General features: G+C 34.7%; 1 protein-coding gene across 1 annotated transcript; it reads right to left on the bottom strand.

Moving 5' to 3' along the window:
• Positions 1 to 2886: 2886 nt before the first annotated feature.
• Positions 2887 to 7711, bottom strand: ATSIK (Protein kinase superfamily protein). The gene is made up of 5 exons (XM_086571925.1): positions 7443 to 7711; positions 6106 to 6775; positions 5621 to 5878; positions 4601 to 4720; positions 2887 to 3721 (listed from the first exon to the last, which is right to left on the bottom strand). Exons 2-5 carry the CDS (start codon positions 6739 to 6741, stop codon positions 3092 to 3094), a joined length of 1644 nt encoding a protein of 547 aa, XP_086428051.1. The 5' UTR covers positions 6742 to 6775; positions 7443 to 7711; the 3' UTR covers positions 2887 to 3091.
• Between the last annotated feature and the right edge of the window lie 11378 nt (positions 7712 to 19089).

Genomic DNA, 19089 nt, shown 5'->3' with positions numbered 1-19089 from the left:
GTCAAGTAAAGGAGCATTCTTAAACAGAACAACAATTAAAAGGTAAAAAATAAACAAATCAATCGGCGTCTTGATTTTTTCTATTTTCCAAATAAAAAGCTATGATGCTTACTTTTTAAAAGTATTTCCAGAGTCTATATTCATGGGATTAGGCTCAAAATATATTGTAGCTTACACTTTACAGTGAGAATACAAGTTATACAACAGAGTAATCCAAAAGTACGCCTACGTCTTCCTATCAATCAATTTTGACTATTTGCGTTTTTAACCAAGGCAGAGTACAGGTGGAAAATGATCCGAGTTGCTTGGGTTTTTCGGCATCTTGCTCGCCCACTCTTTTGTGGTACTGTTTAAGTTTAAGCCGAGCCTAATTATACTGAAGTTCGATTGTGCTCACTTCGGCGCTCCAGCTTGTTTTCTCATTTGCATTTCAATATAAGCCAAAGCCTGAACATTTTTTTTTTCTAAGTAAGCAAATATTGCTTTAAGAGTAAAAAGAAAGTGTACAGAGTACAAGGTCGACTTATAGCCCCGCTAAAAACAGCAGTGTTACATGAAGTTAATCAAATCTAAACTCTAAAGTATGACTGGTGAGGGACCTCCCATTTGGGGTTTTACATTATACACTACTTGTTCAGTTGTCTGTAACCCCACTGCATATTTGGCCACTTGATCTGCTGCAAAGTTGGCTTCCCTCCAAGTTCGAGTTAACTTGCAATAATCAAGAACTTCCTTACTTCCTTACATCTCTCTCGTCTTTGCTGCATCCACCATGGAAGTTGCGAGCATCCAAATGCATGTGAGCAAATTTTAGAACTCATGTGAAGAACAATAAGCACACTGAAGCTCAACTCGTTTGGCTCGGATTTGAGCACGCCCTAGCAGAGAGAGCAAGATTACTACCTCATCCCCAACCCCAACTAGCAATCACTAGAGAGAAAGCGATAGCAGCACTAAAATCCAACTAAATCAAACAAGCAGTAATCCATTGAATCAGTGACAACTTTGTTCGAACCGTCCGAAGCGGCATCAGAATCTTAGGGTATTGTAAACTACAAGACCAAGGCTAGTATTATATACTTAATCAAGTTTTCAAGTTTATTGTCATTACTCATAAGTAATAATTGTGGCAACTCAATAACATTTTAGACCATCTAATCAAGGATGATCAATCTACAACTCTGCCTCTTTTATGAGTATTAATGCAAACATGGAGCCAAAAGAGCACCATATTACTAACATAATCAAGAGAAAAGAAATCATATTATTTTAGATTCAGCTCACTTTAAGTTAGACCTTTCTCTATGGGCTATGGCTAAATTTAACCATTTGACCAAATCAAAATTTCTGAGCTTAATTGTCAATTTTTGGAGGCTTTAATTACCTTCAGTCTCTTGCTAAAACTATGTAGTTTTGACATATGGCTGGATGTAAAGATCGGACAGTTCTTTCTACATTTTTCCGACCATTTTACTTAAATATTTTGAGAAGCTATCTTTCTGTTGAATAATGTCATTATTTTAACAGCATTAGGAATCTTGCTCTTGAATCCTTTGAGCCTTCAAACCGTCCGAACTATAAAATGGAATTTTGTGCTTCGGAGGTCTGTGTTCTGGGATTACGTCCCAAAGGACAAAGCCCAACAATAGTTATGCAATAAGTTCAAGACTAAACTGAATTTCGGCTCAAGAACAAAACCGACCTCATGTCAGTAATTTTGATTAATAATTTCGGTTTTATGACAAATCTTCATTAATAATTTCGGTTTTAAAACAAACCGGTCTAACATCATATATAACATATATAACAATGTAAATTTACATAATTTTCTTTACTTATGCAAATTTAAATATGTACATTTATATTTGAATTAAATGTACATATAAATTTACACAGTATTTTATATATGTACATTTATATTTATACGTGAAAATTTAAATTTACATAGTATTTTTCACAATTGAAAAAGTCTGTAAAATTATATTTACACAGTTGTTGTGTGTAAATTTAAATTTACATTGCTAACGTCAGCCTCATATTTTTGTTCTAAATCCATAATTAAAATTCATAGTGGACTTGGGGCGAAAAAAATTGGAAAACCAATCACTTGTTCTGTGGTTGTATCTAGGCCTTTGATATAGAAATCAAAGCCCAATCTAAACAAGTGATTATTTTTTTTAAAAAATTCCAACTTACGTAATGTAAATAGAATTAATATGACAAAAAAAAACGGAGTAGCCCAAAACTTTGAGGGAATTTTGGTTAATCTGGGTCAAATGAGATCATATGCCATGTGCACGAGTCAATAATGGATGACGCGGGTGGAAGAGGCAACTTTCTTTCTGTAGGAATCAATGAATCGTCAATGTTCAAGCAGTTATTGTTGTCTTCTCAATTTTAGAAATGAAAATTAGTCAATACTTAGTGGCACATTCATTGCACATTTGCATATCACTCTTTCTTAAGTTTCTCTGGACTACACGATTTCTACGTAGCAGCACTTGGTACTGGGTTAAGATTTCGTAACAACAACTCCAGGAGCTGAAAGCGGCCCATAGTCTGAAGGAGGGCACCAAATCAGCTTAACAGTGTTCGATACACACCATCGCACATTTTTGCCAAAAGCGCACACTCCACTAGTCCACTGTGATTCACAATTTCACATAGCTAGAGAAACAGTAACGGAACGTGCACTTATGAATTAGGTACACAACACGAACGGAATATGCACTTATGAATTAGGTACACAACACGAACCCAGTTAATAGTGGGAGCCAACTAAGTTTCTATGAGACTAACGATTGAACTAAAGGTCCCGATTCATGTTACTGGAAAAGGCAAATTACAATGACCATTCACCATTGTACTAATTTTAAAGGCAAGATCTCCGGGGCATAAATTGGATGTGTGCCCGACACAACCGATTGATTCCATTTGAAACTCTTCATTATATACACAAGGCCAACCTCTGGTTTTACAGGGATAGAAAGGGTGGAAGAAGCACAACTTTTAATTTCTACAACCTTGTTAATATCTCAAAAAAAGGACATCAAGAAAACCAAAAAATATCTACATATTTACTACCGACATTTCAGAACCCTTCGACTCCATCCCTTTGTACAATTGATGAAACAGATTTGCGGCTTTCCTGTCTCTCATTATTCTCCAATGTAAGAGTAGATGAACAAGTTAAAGCAAGTGACATGGCCAATGCGGGACGTCTTGTAGGAGAAACAGAATGCCGGAACCTTGAAGATGGGGATCGCGAGAAACTTGATCTTGATGCTGGGATGTGAATCACATTCAGGCTTGGGGATCTTAGCATCTGTTTGCCTGCAATTGTTGCAGGTTCTTGAAGAGGGAACCTGCAGGAGTACTTCATTTCTTGAACATTTTTCAGAGACTCAACAATGGTTCTCATCGTAGGTCTTTCGGATGGGTCTTTCTGGAGGCATCTCAAAGCTATGTCAGCTACTGTCCGAACTGCTACGGCAGGAAACCGACCTTTTAACCGAGGATCCATGATTAGCGACAGTCGACAGTCATCAGCAAGATAAGGTCGGCTCCATTTGACCAGGTTCCTTTCTCCTTTAGGAAATCGATTGTCAAGATTCTTCCTGCCTGTAAGTAATTCAAGAAGAATAACCCCGAAGCTCCACACGTTGCTTTTAGGGGTAAGTAATCCTCTCTCCAATGTTTCCGCAGAAAGATTTACTGCTGCCTGGACAGGACAAAGAAGTGTAAGGAAGCAAAACAAAGAACAGAAATTACTACCCCAAAACCAATTATAATCCCAAATACACTTAATAAATAAATGTGCAAGCTGAGTGTTTGGCAATCATTGAAGCCCTTGAACTGGCAACCACTAAGGGATGGTCTGACATTTGGGTTGAAACAGACTCTGAAGCAGCAGTCCAGGCTTTTGGATCGTCACAGCTGCCATGGGCCTTTATGCACAGATGGAAACATGTCCAAAATATGCTACAAAAGTTTGTCATCACTTCAATTTGGAGAGAAGCAAACTTCTCTGCTGATGCTGCTGCCAGAAAGGGAGTCACACTTACAGACAACATGGGAAGAACATATCTTGGTAGACCTTCATGGATTACAAGATGGGAGCATCCTGCTAGTACCTACTATAGATTTAGATAGCGCTTTGCACTTTTTTGAATCTTTGTAAAGACCTAGTGCTGATTCTGAGTGAGATGTGAACTTGTCACAATCCACTCACACCATTTTTTTGTTCTTTTTTTCCTTTTAATAAAATCGAACGAGCTTACCCAGCAAAAAAAAATGTGCAAGCTGATTGATATATCATCCCTCGGGGAAAGAAAGGTGCAACTCATGTATGAAGTAATTCTCTTCTTAGAATTCGTGAAGCACACACACACACACACACACATATTGCTCATTATTATAACAATCTATACATTTCTCATCCTTGAGGTTAGCTGATATCTTGTAATAGTCCATATATATAGTAGGTTCCACGCATAACAATTAATGGATTGAAACGAGACAGCAAAAATGAGAAGGTAGCATTTTAACTCATAGTAAGCATAATTTCAAATAATCCATTAATCCTAATGTTATCCCTTACCGGGGAAGTGTTTGAGATTTCTGCTTCCGGGTTGTGGCTGACACAACCATAACCTGAGAGCTTCGCGCTGAAGTCTTTGTCAATCTGTATGTTGGCAGTTGAGAACTCGTTGTACATTGCCTGTAAATACAGCAGAACCACTGAGTGAATAAGTAAATAAGAGATACCAAATAATTGGACTTTTGAGATGATGATGACATACTGTATGTCCATCAACCATAAGCACATATAAAATGGAAAAGGGACTAGGAGCTGATGGGAAAAAAATGGTTTTGTTAGAGTTCTAAGAAGACATCTCCTGAGAGGCGGACTAGGGAAATGTCCCATAATGCTACTAGTTGTGTGCGGGTGGGTGGCCCACTGGGGGTTCAGGGGGAGCGCCAAATATTTTAGGCAGTTTCTATATTGTACACCATTATTTTTCGTACATATATTGAACTGATACAAGACCAAAACTAATAAGGCCGTATCCTCTTTTTCTCCAACTTCTTCTCCATTAACAACAATACATTTTTATTGGTTTTATACGTTACATAGCCATTTCTCATAGATGTTTGATATCGTTGCTCTTAATTTAAGACAAATAGCGAACAGATAACAGTAGTTGTAATACAAATGAATTGACCAGGAGGTCATCCATTGTGGATATATTCAAAATTAACAATGATTTTTGTGTGTGATCCTCTCTACAAGACTTGGATTTTTAAAGTACTGGAGCAGATAGTTCTAAAAACGCTTTTCTAATAATATTGTGGGTCCAACAACACAGCATGGAGCCTTTACGCTACAACTGGCACCAACTTTTCCTTTTATTTCTCTGGATCGGTGTATTTGACACTAGCTTATACCAGCCAACTATTCCATCTTAAAAGAACAATTGCAAATGTGCACAACTTTTTTATTTGACTTAGCTGATATTTCTATAGAAGACTCAATATTAAGATCATATGCTATATATCTTTTAAAAGTTGAATAATTAGCCCTCAGAGTCTCAGAGAAACCAACTAAATCTATTATTACCTGAAAAGGTCCTTCTTCATGTAAAAAGGCAAGACCCTGTGCCGCACACAGAGCCACTTTAGTCCTGGTGCACCAATCGATGTGAAACCCATCAGATCTACCGAACAATAGCAAGTCCAAGCTCCCATGGGCGAGCCTCTCATAGACCAACAAGCGTTGATCTGAACCCTCACGTGCATGAAAACCCAGCAGTTTGCAGAGATGAGGATGTTGCAAAGATGCAATGATGTTAACCTCATTAACAAATTCTTTAAATCCCTGCAAAGTTATACAGAAAGAACATAGAATAAAACGAAATTTCAGGCTGCATGCGTTGGGAAAAAGAACAATAGGTTTAATTCATTGTAAAGTCTGGTTGTGACTAGTTTTATAACAGTCATTCTAAGATATTAGTTCGTTCAAAGCCAAGGATTGAATAAAGTACATATTCTGTCAAAGATGTATACATGAGGCCCAGCTGCCTAGGGTTGAAAACTGTATCTTACCTGCTTGAACAAAAGAAGGCGAGTAACAGTAGCTTCGAGCTTTTTGGAAGCTGAGGTTTCGTCTCCAAATGAAGCTTTGTAGAATACTGAAGATTGACCTTCCGAAATGCATCGATCTGGTGAAAATTGCTGACAAGCAGATGCGATTTCTTCAAAAGAGAAGTTCCGAAGGCCTACCAGAGGAGGCAGTGGCAAAGGGCCAGATGCATATAGGGGGCCGCTAGCATTCCCTGACTTGAAGCTACCCATGTTTCTCAACATAGAGCCACTCTGTTGTGATGGAAGAGGAAGTGGTTGAGGACATGGACTGCGTTGTTCTTTTGTCAGGCAAATGCGGCTCTTAGAATCTTCATATTCATCACATTGAGTTGGTGAGATTGCGTCATGCTCGTCAACATCTAGGCTTGACGGAGCAGATAAAGCGCGGGCTCTACTCTTGGTGATTTGCCTAACTGGTTGAACTTGTACAGGTTGAGTTCTCGTCTTGAAGCTTGGAGGAGCAGATTGGAGAGACCGGCTATTGGTCTTAGGCTCCGGGAGCACTGTAGGTGTAATATCCTGAGGTTTAATCCGTTTAGCAATGACAGGGTAATCACACTTCTTCTTCTTACTCTTCAAAACTGTGAAACAACCCATGTCTTCAATTTCTTTCTTTAAATTGAAGTGCCTCCTGCAATAAGAGAAGTTTTAATAAACAATGACCACAGAGTAAAACTCCAATACACAATGAAGTGAACACAATGTAATGGAAAATCCTTCTACAAGAAACACTTATAGCTCTAAGCCTTATTAAGAATTAAAAGGGGGAAATCCCGCACCCACTCATAAACACAGAACCTCTTTAAAATTCATAATTTAAAAGAACAGAATAATTGAAGGAAGGGGGAAAATGACAGAGACATTAACTTCTCCATAAAAGGTTTCATGTGAAAACAAAATCAACAATTCAGCTCCCTTGTAGCTCAAACTCAACAAATTAATTAGCAAAATATAAAACAAATATAGAAACAGGCATTTTAAATTCCAATGATGTATATCACAGAATTGCATCAAAACTCCAAACATAAATCTCTTGTTAATTTTCATCAAAAGCATGATAACACATAAAGGGGCACTTTGAGTCCCTAGTTTAAAGATCACCATGCATATTAAATTAACTAATCTGAATAAAAAACCAATCTTGCACTTTCTAACAAAATTCATCAATAAAAATATATATATATAAACTAAAAAGGGTATTTCCATTTCCTAAAGGTAATCACTATTGAAGCAGAACTTGAAGTAAAAAACAAAAGTTTAAAAAAAAAAAAAAAAAAAAAAAAAGAAATGAATCTGACCTGAAAGGATCTGAAGAAATTAACCAATTCTGAACCAATTTAAGATCCAAACAAAGAGGGGGGAAAACAGAGACTCAGTGTGGAGTTCCGTGAGTTGATTGGATTGAATGTGGAGAAGGGGCACTTCAGAATTAGACGTCAATTCAAAGCAAAAGCTTATTGAAAATTTGAAATGGTGAGAAAAAAGGAAAGAAAAAAAAACAAGAAACTGAAAGAGAGAGAGAGAGAAGCAACAGTCAAAGTTCAGGAATTGTTTTAGTGGGAAACACAGACTCTAAAAACACTATATTACTATTCAAGCATCAGAAAACGTTTTTTTTTAAACACTCTTCTTTTACGGATATACCCTTTTCTTATTCTAACTTGATACCAACGTTGTAACTTGTAACTACTAGTCCAAACCTATTTTCTTCCTAACTCGGAGATTTATAACATCGTTCATGTATGTGTTAGAGCATTTCTAGGTGGTGGTTGCTTCTGAAATTTGACAAATTTTTTTTTTAAATCTGACCAATTTTAGGTGGCTACAAATTTCACCCTACGTGTTATTAGTACTATCGCGTAACATTTTCAATGTCACCCTAAATTTTAAAAAAAAACAAATTTATGCGATATTTGCAATGGCGCGCGATATTACCACTGGCGCGCCCCATTTGCATTTGAAATCGAAAATTTACAACTAAAAATGTGGCTAGACAAGTGATGCGACTGTGAATGCTTCCACTTAGAGTTGAAATCCACCGAAATTTTGAGAATTAGAAGCAAATTTATAAATAGTGATGCGGCCACCTAGTGATGCTCTTAGGTAAAATATTATTCTACAGTATATAATGGAGCACAAAATTAGATTAAGATTGATAATCACCGTGGGTGAAATTTTTTACCAACATTCTAGTAAAACGATTGAAGAAGTAAGGGTAGTTGTGGAATTGAGGAATTATTGGACCCCAATCGATGTGGACTATTCAGTCAAAGTAGGGAAATGTACAAAAATAGAAAAGGCTTAATTTATGGTCAAAGAGACTGATTATGAAAGACTATGACTGAATGATCCTCGTTAGATACGCATCATGTGGGGCGTAGGTATCCACGGTTGTAAGTACCATTCATTTTGCTTACGTGGGACCTACTGACATCACTCTATGTCTGGTTCCAAAGTAGAAACAAAATTGTCACAGAATTTTACTTTGTGATCTCAGCTTAATGATTGTGTTCATCATTTCACCCACGGATAACCACCTTGGTGTTTTTTCTTTTTTCTTTTTTATATATCACCACTAAAATATCGGCATCCTGAATTTTTTATTTTTGTTTCGGCAGATTTCAAATTGTACAAAGAAGAGCTTAGGACCGAAATGTGTTCAAAACGGTTGAAAACTACACGTTTGGTATTTATTTTTTTATATTTTTTTTTTATTTTTAAAGATTTTTTATGTGAAAATACTAATATGGATACTAAATGTGTAGTCCTCAGCTATTCTAAACACATTTTGGTCCTAATCCCTTTTCTCAAAGTTTAGGTAGTAGATGGAATTTGGCTCCATGAAATTTTAACAGGTAAACTAATGACATGTGATATATTGATGACTGATTCTTGAAAAATCATCAATATGGTGATATTTCATGCCATTTTGTATGAACCCATGCAACAGGTAAACTTATTGATATATTGATGACTGATTCTTGAAAAATCATCAATATGGTGATTTTCGCCATTTTGGATATGGCTATTATCCGATCGGGTCGGTTCGGTCGGATATGGCTATATCCGAATCTGAATCCAAATAGTTTCATAATATCCGAATCCGAACTCGAATCCGATTATATCCAAAATTTAATATCCGAATCCCGACTAACCCGATCCAATAACACTAAAAATTCAAAAAAAACCAAAAAATTATATCCGAATCCGAATCCGAACCCAAACCCGAATCCGACCTGATTATATAAACGGATATAAAAATCAACCCGAACCCGATGTATTCGGTAATTGGGTCGGGTCAAATTCGGGTCTACCCGGTCCGATTCCCTGCCCTAATTATTGAGCTTAAACATGTACACGTGGTATGTGAGAATTAAATCACGTGGTCCGGACTAATTGAGAGTCTCCTTTTTCTAGAAGTAATATTTAATCAAGTTTGTGGCACAATAGTGACAACATGCTTGGGGAGGTGGAGATCATAAGAATTTTGGGCCAGGTAAGTATGAAATATGTCATCTTCCATGTTTGGTTTGTGACTTTGTGTACATTTTTTTCAAATGTTTATTGATTAAATTCAAGGTACACAGAAGGATAGCACACAGGACTACACGGTCCATGACTACCTTAAAGGATAAGCCATTAATTTTGAAATGTGACCCATTTGACTACAAAAGAGTCTTGACTTGGCTCACCTGCCCACAATGAGAGAAATATTAATGCCCAACTCAAAAATGTCATCTGGCACATACTTTAAATTGGGGTACAAAGGTTAAGGCCATGATAATTGGAAAAGACTTCGGTACTCAGTCGCTGTGTCCAAAGCCGCTAAGGACCACATATATAGTATTTTTTGTTTTTTTGTTTTAAATTTTTTGTGTGAAAATGCTAATGTGGATACCAAATGTGTGGTCTTCGGCCACTTTGGACGCATTTCGGTCCTAAGCGTTGAGAACCGAAGCTTTTCTCATGATAATTTTACATTGGGCACATACTTTAAATTGGGTACAAAGGTTAAATTCTTAATTCGACCATGATAATTGCACATTGTGCTTCAGCCCATGCCTTTTAATTTTTACCCATTCAACGGATTTTTGACTATTTTGCCCTTACTTACAATACTCTTTCTCTTCCTGTCACATTCTCACTCCTATTTGTACTTTTAATGTTGACACGAGAAGTTATAATAACACACTATTTTTCATAAAAAACTACGTTATTAAGACTTGATCACATCGATAATTTGGGTATGTAGGCAACCAAAAGGCACAGTCTCATCATTCACTCAATCACCATCACTTTTCTCACTATTTTTCTACGTTATTCATCTCTTTCGTTACCACTTAGTGTTTTGATCATATTTGGTCGAAACAATTTCCATGTAACTTCTTTCTCATTTTTAATACAAAATCTTGCTCACTTAGAAAAAAAAAATATTGGTGGTTGAGATTGACTCTTCTACTTTGGGATTCGTGTTGAGTAATAGGGGCAGTAGGAGTTTAAGATGGAAACAAATTCTTAATAAAATCGTTTCCAAGCTTTTATCCTAAATCATTGGCAACATATATGGAAAATTATTAAATTTTCAGATTTTTTAAATTAGGTACGTAAAAGAAAACACCTATAATAATTATAACATTTAAGAAACTCATTATATATATATATATATATATATATATTATAGCTCTACCCTCTTCAATTGAGGAAGTGTTTCTAGAGTGTCCATGTGTCATGACTAATTAAGAAAAAATAGGAAACAAATATTTATCTTTATCTTTAGATATATATTATAGATAGAGACTCCAGTTTTTCCTAAACTCTATTACTAAATATAAAAAAGTATGATATAAATAAGGAAACAATCTCATCTAGAGTTTTAGTGACTCTTCAACTTTTCCTAAACACTATAGCTAATTACGAAAAAAAACAATCTCATCTAGAGTTTCACAGAATCTCAAACTTTTCTTAAACAATATTACTAATATAATTACGAAAAAAAAATATGAGACAAAAAACTAAATTGCTAAAAACAATAATTTCCACTGAAAACGATTTTCCTAAAACCCTTTCAATTTGATGCGTCATCTATTGTGTGATTTAGACATTTATTCAGTTAAGGATTCAAAAAATCACAATTACGGCCACAATAATTACGACATATTTCAATTCCTTAGATATATATTATAATTATACCCTCACCAATCTATTTTTTGGAACACTTGCAGGGACTCTAGTTTTTTCTAAACTTTATTACTACTTATAAAAAAGTATGATATAAATAAGAAAACAATTTCATCTAAAGTTTCAGAAAGTCTCTAACTTTTCCTAAACACTATAACTAATTACGAAAAAAAAATAATCTCATCTAGAGTTTCACAGAGTTTCCAACTTTTCCTAAACAATATAGCTAATTACGAAAAAAAAAAAACAAAAAACTAAATTACTAAAAGCAATAGTTTCCACCGAAAACGATTTTTCCTAAAACCATTTCGATTTGATGCGTCATCCACAATGAGATTTAAACAATTATTCATAGTTAAGGATTCCAAAAATCACTATTCTGGCCACAATAATTACGATATATTCCAATTAAATTTATAAATTTTCAACACTGTATATATATATATATATATATATATATATATATATAATGAGATTCAGTGTCTTAAAAAATGAGATTCGTTAAAGTGAGCTTAAATAAATTATATACCAAACCAAAACAAATTACATGTGTAAAATTAAATTATACAAAAAATAACATCACAAAATATATAATAGAAAATGAAAAAAAAAATAACGGCAAAGCAATAATGACAAATATTTTAAAACATATATAATACTGAATAAAACTAATGTCAAAGAACAATTAATGGGGAACCGAAAAGTGGATGCATTTATATCCATCAAACTAACCTCAAATAATATTTAGCAGAAAATCAGAAACTAGATGCAAATGCAAGCATTAAACTAATCTTAAAAATTAATTAATAGAAAATCAGAATATGGATACAAGTATACAACTGCATTAAACTAACCTCAAAGAATAATTAACGGAAAATCAAAACTTAGATGCAAATACATCAAACTAATATCAAAAAATAATTGTCGAGAAATCGGAAACTGGATGTAAATGCATTGAACTAACATTCAAAGATTAAATTAACGGGAAATCGAAAACTGGATGCAACTACATTGAACTAACCTCAAATAAAAATTAATTATAAATTGGAAACATGATGCAAATGCATGGAACTAATCTTAAAGAATAATTAATGGGAAATCAGAAACCGGATGCAACTGCACTGAACTAATTAATCTTAAAAAATAAACTGGATGCGAATGCATTGAACTAACCTCAATAAATAATTAACGAAAAATTAGAAACTGGATGCAAATTCATTGAATTAACCTCAAACAATAATTAACGGGAAATCGGAAACTAGATGCAAATGCAACCTTATCAAATAATAAACGAAAATTAGAAATTGTATGCAAATGTATTAAACTAATCTTACGACTAATTAACGGAAATCGAAAACCGGATGCAAATGTATTGAGATGACCTCAAAGAACAATTAATGAAATTGGAAATTGGATGCAAATGTATTGAACTAACTACAAAGAGTAATTAATGAAAAATCGAAAACTAGATGCAACCGCATTAAAGTAACCTAAAAAAATAACGGAAATCGAAATTGGATTCAACCGCATTGAACTAACCTCAAAATATAAAATAACTTAAAAAATCGAAACTTGATGCAAATACATTAAACTAACCTCAAAACATAGTTGGATTATATATTGTGAGAATGTCTCGATAAGTATAATTTTGCATTTAAAATTGTGTTTATCTTATCTCTTTCCGTATGATTGGTAACTCTTTGCTATTCAAGTAGCTTCAATATATATAAACTTAGCCTTATTAGGTAATCTCGCAAAACTTCAATTAAACTTCTATTATTAAACAACAAAATAAAGTTGAAGGGTTTTATCAAATATAAGTTTTTTTTTTAATGAAGAGTGAGGTTTTCACGTTATAAGAAATTTGGATGGATGAGTGATCAATATAATATTAATATATAATAGTTCTGCGTATTTGCAAATATTTTTTAGAATAATTAATATAATAACACCCGTTCGTAGATAATCTTTGCAGATTCCACATAGTGAGTCATGCATAATTTAAAGAATAATTAACGGGAAAATTAACTAATGGAAAATTAGAAATTGGATGCAAATCCTTGAAAAATATTTAATGGGAAATCGTAAACGGTATGAAAATACATCAAACAAACCTCAAATAATAATTAATGGGAAACCAGAAACTGGATGCAAATGCATTGAACTAAACTCAAAAAATAATTAACAGAAAATCAAAAACCGGATGCAACTACATTGAACTAACCTCATAGAATAATTGGTGAGAAATCAGAAACTAAATGCAAATATGCATTGAAATAACCTCAAAGAATAGTTAACGGGAAATCATAAATCATATGTAATTGCATCGAACTAACCTCAAAGCATAAATAATAAATTGGATGCAAATGCATTGAACTAACCTCAAGAAATAATTAACAGGAAATTGGATGCAAATTCATTGAACTAACCTCAATCAATAATTAACTGGAAATCGGGACCTAGATGAAAATGCAATCTTATCAAATAATAAACGAGAAATTGGAAACTGGATGCAATTGCATTGAACTGACCTCAAATAACAAATAACATGAAATTGAAAATTAGATGCAAATGTATTGAACAAACCGCAAATAATAATTAACGAAAAATCGGAAATTGGATGCAACTGCATTGAACTAACCTCAAAAAATAAATAACGGGAATCGAAAATTAGATGCAACTGCATTCAACTAACCTCAAAATATAAATAACGAAAAATCAGAAACTGGATGCAGATGTATTGAACTAATCTCAAAAAGTAATTAACGGAAGATTGGAACTTGGATGCAAATGCATTGAACTAATCTCAAAGACTAATTAACGAAACATCAAAAACTGGATGCAATTATAGTGAATTAACCTTAATGAATAACTAACGGAAAATTATAAAGTGGATGCAATTGCTCTAAACTAACCTCAAATAATAATTAACAGGAAATCGAAAACTTGATGCAACTGTATTAAACTAATCTCAAATAATATTTAATGATAAATTAGAAACTGAATGCAATATACTACATTGAACAAACCTCAAAGAATAATTAATGGAAAATCAGAAACTTGATGCAAATGCATTGAACTAATAACCCTAAAACATGTTTGTATTATATGTAGGGGGAATAAATGTCACGACAAATATAGCTTTGCATTTTAAGTAGTGTTTATCATAATTTTTTTATTATGATTAAAAATGTCATGCTATTCAAGTAGCTTCAATATTATTTTCGTCACATTGGGCATTCTCACAAAACTTCAATCAAACTTCTATTATTAAACCTAACAACAAAAAGAAATCGATGAGTTTTATCAAGGTTTGATACTTCATTTTTATAGAGAGTGGTGCAAGAAATTTGAATGACTGTTTAATATAATTTTCATATCTCATAGCTATACATAGTTGCTAATATTTTTTACAATGATTTAATATAACGACACCCGTTCGTAGGACGGGTTTGAAAGCTAGTAAGTATTACCAAAAGAAAAAGACGTTGATGGTAGACTGTCAATTTAGGAAGTTTATGTATAAATTGAAATTTTGATGAATAAAATTGATGAGTGAATTTTTTTGACAAAATCTAGAATTTAAGTATGCATATGAATTGATGAAGAACAAATAACAACAAAATTTATGCTACTTGATTTCTTATGTCTCTTGGGGAGAACTTATTAATGGCATAGCCACTAAAAACATTACAACAACTTAATAGGCGCACAATATATTTGGTTCATGTGTTTGAGATTACTGCATATAGGTTGTCAATAGATCAATTTGGGTTGGATTCTGAAAAATCCGAATCTGAACCGATAAAAAAATTGGGAATCCGAAACCGAACCGAAATCAATAAGAAAATTGAAACCCAAAACCTAACTTAACCGAACCGATAAAATATACTACAAACCGAAACTAAAATGACCCAAACCGAAAACTATAAAATCAATGAAATCCTAAATTAAATCGATTAATTTCATACACACAATTGATAAACATATACAAAATTAATCATAAATATTATTAAAATATCATCTTATCGGTTCGGTGGATAACTGTAGAGAAAAAAAAAGTTTTTCTCTCTTTCACGAACAGTATGTTAGGCACGCACGCGCTCGACTTTGCCTGGCCAAGGGCGTGCCCGCGCTCCACCGTATTTCAGCAAGACTTTGACTGTTTTCGAAAACATTATAAACATAAGTTTTTGTTTTCTAAAAACTTAACATAACTAATACTAGAACAGAGAGAAAGGTTGAGAGTGAGTGTTTATTATTTGTGAGTGAATTGAGAGCTCTTGTAACCTGTTACTTTGTGCATCTAGTAAAGCTTGGAACTTGTCGTGTAGATTAGGCACATTATCGAACCACGTTTTATATCCGTGTCTTGTGGTTTGTTCTCTTTTACATTAATTTCTTTACTTTATATGCTTGTTATTTGATATTGTGAAGGATCAATCCTTGTGTAGGGTTGATCTATTTGTAGTAGATAGCATTGTTTCTGCTGTTAGTTATTTACAACAATTGGTATCGGAGCTTAGATTTACGACCTAGGATTTTGAGTTTTTGTGAAGAACCATAATGCTCGAAATTTGTGTAGACAAGATGTTCGATAAAATTCTCAAGTGAAATAATTTTTGGGTTATTGTGTGTGACTTGAAAAATGGCTCCCAAGATATCAAATGCAAGGTTTGAAGGAGAGAAGTTTGATAAAGAGGCACAAGAAAAGACGGCGAGGGTGATGTCAAATGAGATGACTTCCACAAGCAAGTGGAAGGGTAGTTCTAAGAAGCCTTTAAAACATGTACGGTGCTACAATTGCAAGGAAAAGAGGCATTATCTATGTGATTACCCTAGCCCGAAAAAGAGTAACAAGATTAGTGGTAAGTTTGAGAATGAGGATGTTAGTGAAGCAAGTCTTGCTTCTGGCTTCGATGGGAATGATGTAAGTCTTTCGGTGTCTACACAAAATGACCACATGACCGAAAAGTGGATTCTTGATTCCGGGTGTTCCTACCACATGTGTCCATATAGGAAGTGGTTTGCTACCTATGAGAACTTGAGTGGAGGTTCCGTTTTGATGGGTAATGACGTTGCTTGTAAGACGGTAGGAATTGGAACCATACGGGTCAAGATGCATGATGGTGTGGTGAAGACTTTAACCGATGTGATGCATGTTCCTGAATTAAAGAAGAACCTCATTTCTCTTGGTACCTTGGATTACAAAGGCCATAAGTTTGTGGGAAATGGTAGAGTCCTAAAGATCCTTAGTGGCTCTTTAGACATTATGAAGGGTCAAAGACATGAAAACTTGTATACTTTGTTGGGTAGTACAGTGATAGGCAATGTAGCAGTGGGTACATGTGGTGATGATTCTAAGTGCACAAAATTATGGAATATGCACCTTGGGCATATGAGCTAAAAGGGATTGTCTGAGTTGTGCAAGCGAGGGCTACTGAAAGACTTGGAGAAACCAAGTATGTAATTCTACGAGCACTGTGTCTATGTCAAGCAGTGCAGAATCAATGTAACGCCCCGAGACCCAACACACATCCCAACGACGTAGAGTTGAATCTCGAGGCAGTCACTATCACGATTCTATTGAAATTTCAGCGGAGTTTCATTTGTTTAATCGATGTTTCGTATATTACAACCTGTCATAACCTGGAAATCCCAACATTCATTCTTCCAACAACCATATATATATACAAATCTACGTTATACACAACAGTGATGTATATACATATATCCACAAAATGTTTAAGAGTATCGGTTACTCAATTATATCGAGTATACATCAAAATGAGCGGAGCTCTCTATATATACAACCAAAAATGAACTAGACTATCTCTATACAACCCAAAATATGAATTTGACTCTGTCCCTCGTCAAGCATGGGGGAAACCACCCAAATCCCCATACCCATCATCATCGGTGGTAGGGAAAATCTCCTCCTCAACTGGCTCGTCTGAAATGTTAATGTAGGATGAGCAAACAACTATGCCCAGTAGAAACGCACATAGCCAATAAATAGATTATTTATAGCAAAACATTTAAAACATGCAGGTTTTTCCATAATAATAATCAAAATATCGTGACTATATAATAAATCACTAGCTAACATCAATCATATCGGCATGCTTCTTTAATATTCAAAATAGAGTTTTTCACAATCATCATACAACTATTGTGGTCGTTGCATCCTATTAGAATGGTGAGGGTACGACTGGTACTCAGCCCCAGTCACAGGCATATCTCGGTTCAGTACTTTCCAGTGTGAACCATGCACCGTTGTTTTCTTGATTTTACCGGCAGGGAGCTGAAATGCCGTTGTTGTGTTTCGTTTACACAAAAAATCCCCAAAGCTTTTAGGGCTCAGGTGGGCCCTGTAACCACGACCCCCATACGAGCTGTCACCTAACTTACGGTGGTCAACCGTTCGACGACTGCAGACTGCTCAGGATCCTGACACACATCCAGGAGTGGACTAAACTCTCACTCCTCACATCTAAACCTCATCGAGGTAACATGTAACCTCACACAAGCTAAGCACCATACAACGTGACACGTACAAACAGGGTTATCTAGAAAAGTAGAAAAGGAATTCCCGGACTACATCCAGTGATGCATCCCTTTAAAGGTGGCCCACCACCTCGAAAGGTGTACACCACAGTTGGAATCCTAAAGCGAACTGCCGTCTCCGGAAATGCGACAACAGTTTCTTCTTTATAGGAATTCACAATTCCTTTTCTAAATCCCCTCGTGATAAGCATAGTAATATATATATACTCGTATTACCGGTTATTTCCAAATAATATAGATACATATTTAGTTTTTATTTTAAAAATGTTGGTTATGTATGTGTGAGTTCCTGGATTTCCAACAATCGAGTAATGCAACCAATGACTCCCAAATGGGCCAATCATAGTAAATGACAATCGATGATTCCCAAACGGCGAATCATCGTAAATAACAACGAACCATCCGTGGAACAATCCAGAACCTCACACATAGTTACAAACAACCGGGTAATCCTTACCCGCATTACAAAATCCATCTCTCTGTCTCCTTACTGAGACAAGAGACGAGAACCCTTCCCAAAACCAGTTTTGCTCTTTTAACAAAGAAAATAAATCCCCACTACCCAGATTTCGCAAAACCATTTCACACAAAAGCTATTCATATATTTAGTTTATATCGAGTAAATACAATGCAAAACATGAATATCACATATACATGCATGGTTGATACGCAAACTATCTTTCCCAATTTAAAACAATCAAATCATGCATGAAAATAAGCATGCAATATATTGGTACGTAAGTTCCTACCTTAGCAAGCTCCGTTCTCCTCAAGCCCAATTAACCGAATCCAGCCTACTTAACCGAATCCACTCTTATTTAACTCCTATAACATCATATACATATACGTCGGTTATTAGAATTGATCAACTAATGAGAAATTCTTATTTAACGCAAGCCGAGAAGAAATCTCGATACTACGAATTTGGTTTCCGAATTTTTTTTCTCTAACTACAGTTGACAGAGCTACAGGCCATTTCTAGCACTGTACCTCACGTCAACACCAATCATATCACTTCCAAATTTCCAACTACAACAAATTCCACACCCTTCGATTCCTATTAAATATAACTACAATTACGGTTGTGTTCCTTATTCATCGTTCCTCACTCGACTTAATCCTAAACAAATATATAACTAACATAACTTCTCAAAATAGAATGAATATATACAATTCTTACCAAGCCAAAAAAATCTCTCC

Source organism: Coptis chinensis, chromosome 7 (assembly GCF_015680905.1).
Source record: "Coptis chinensis isolate HL-2020 chromosome 7, ASM1568090v1, whole genome shotgun sequence".
Classification (NCBI taxonomy): domain Eukaryota; kingdom Viridiplantae; phylum Streptophyta; class Magnoliopsida; order Ranunculales; family Ranunculaceae; genus Coptis; species Coptis chinensis.
Note: the sequence above shows the minus strand (reverse complement) of the source record. Positions and strands in the feature narration are given on the sequence as shown.

Coding starts and splice junctions, on each gene's coding strand:
- ATSIK (XM_086571925.1), bottom strand. CDS start 6,741: ATGGGTTGTTTCACAGTTTTGAAGAGTAAGAAGAAGAAGTGTGATTAC. Junction 5,879..6,105: donor GCCTTCTTTTGTTCAAGCAG/GTAAGATACAGT, acceptor ATAACTTTGCAG/GGATTTAAAGAATTTGTTAA. Junction 3,722..4,600: donor AAATCTCAAACACTTCCCCG/GTAAGGGATAAC, acceptor TGTCCTGTCCAG/GCAGCAGTAAATCTTTCTGC.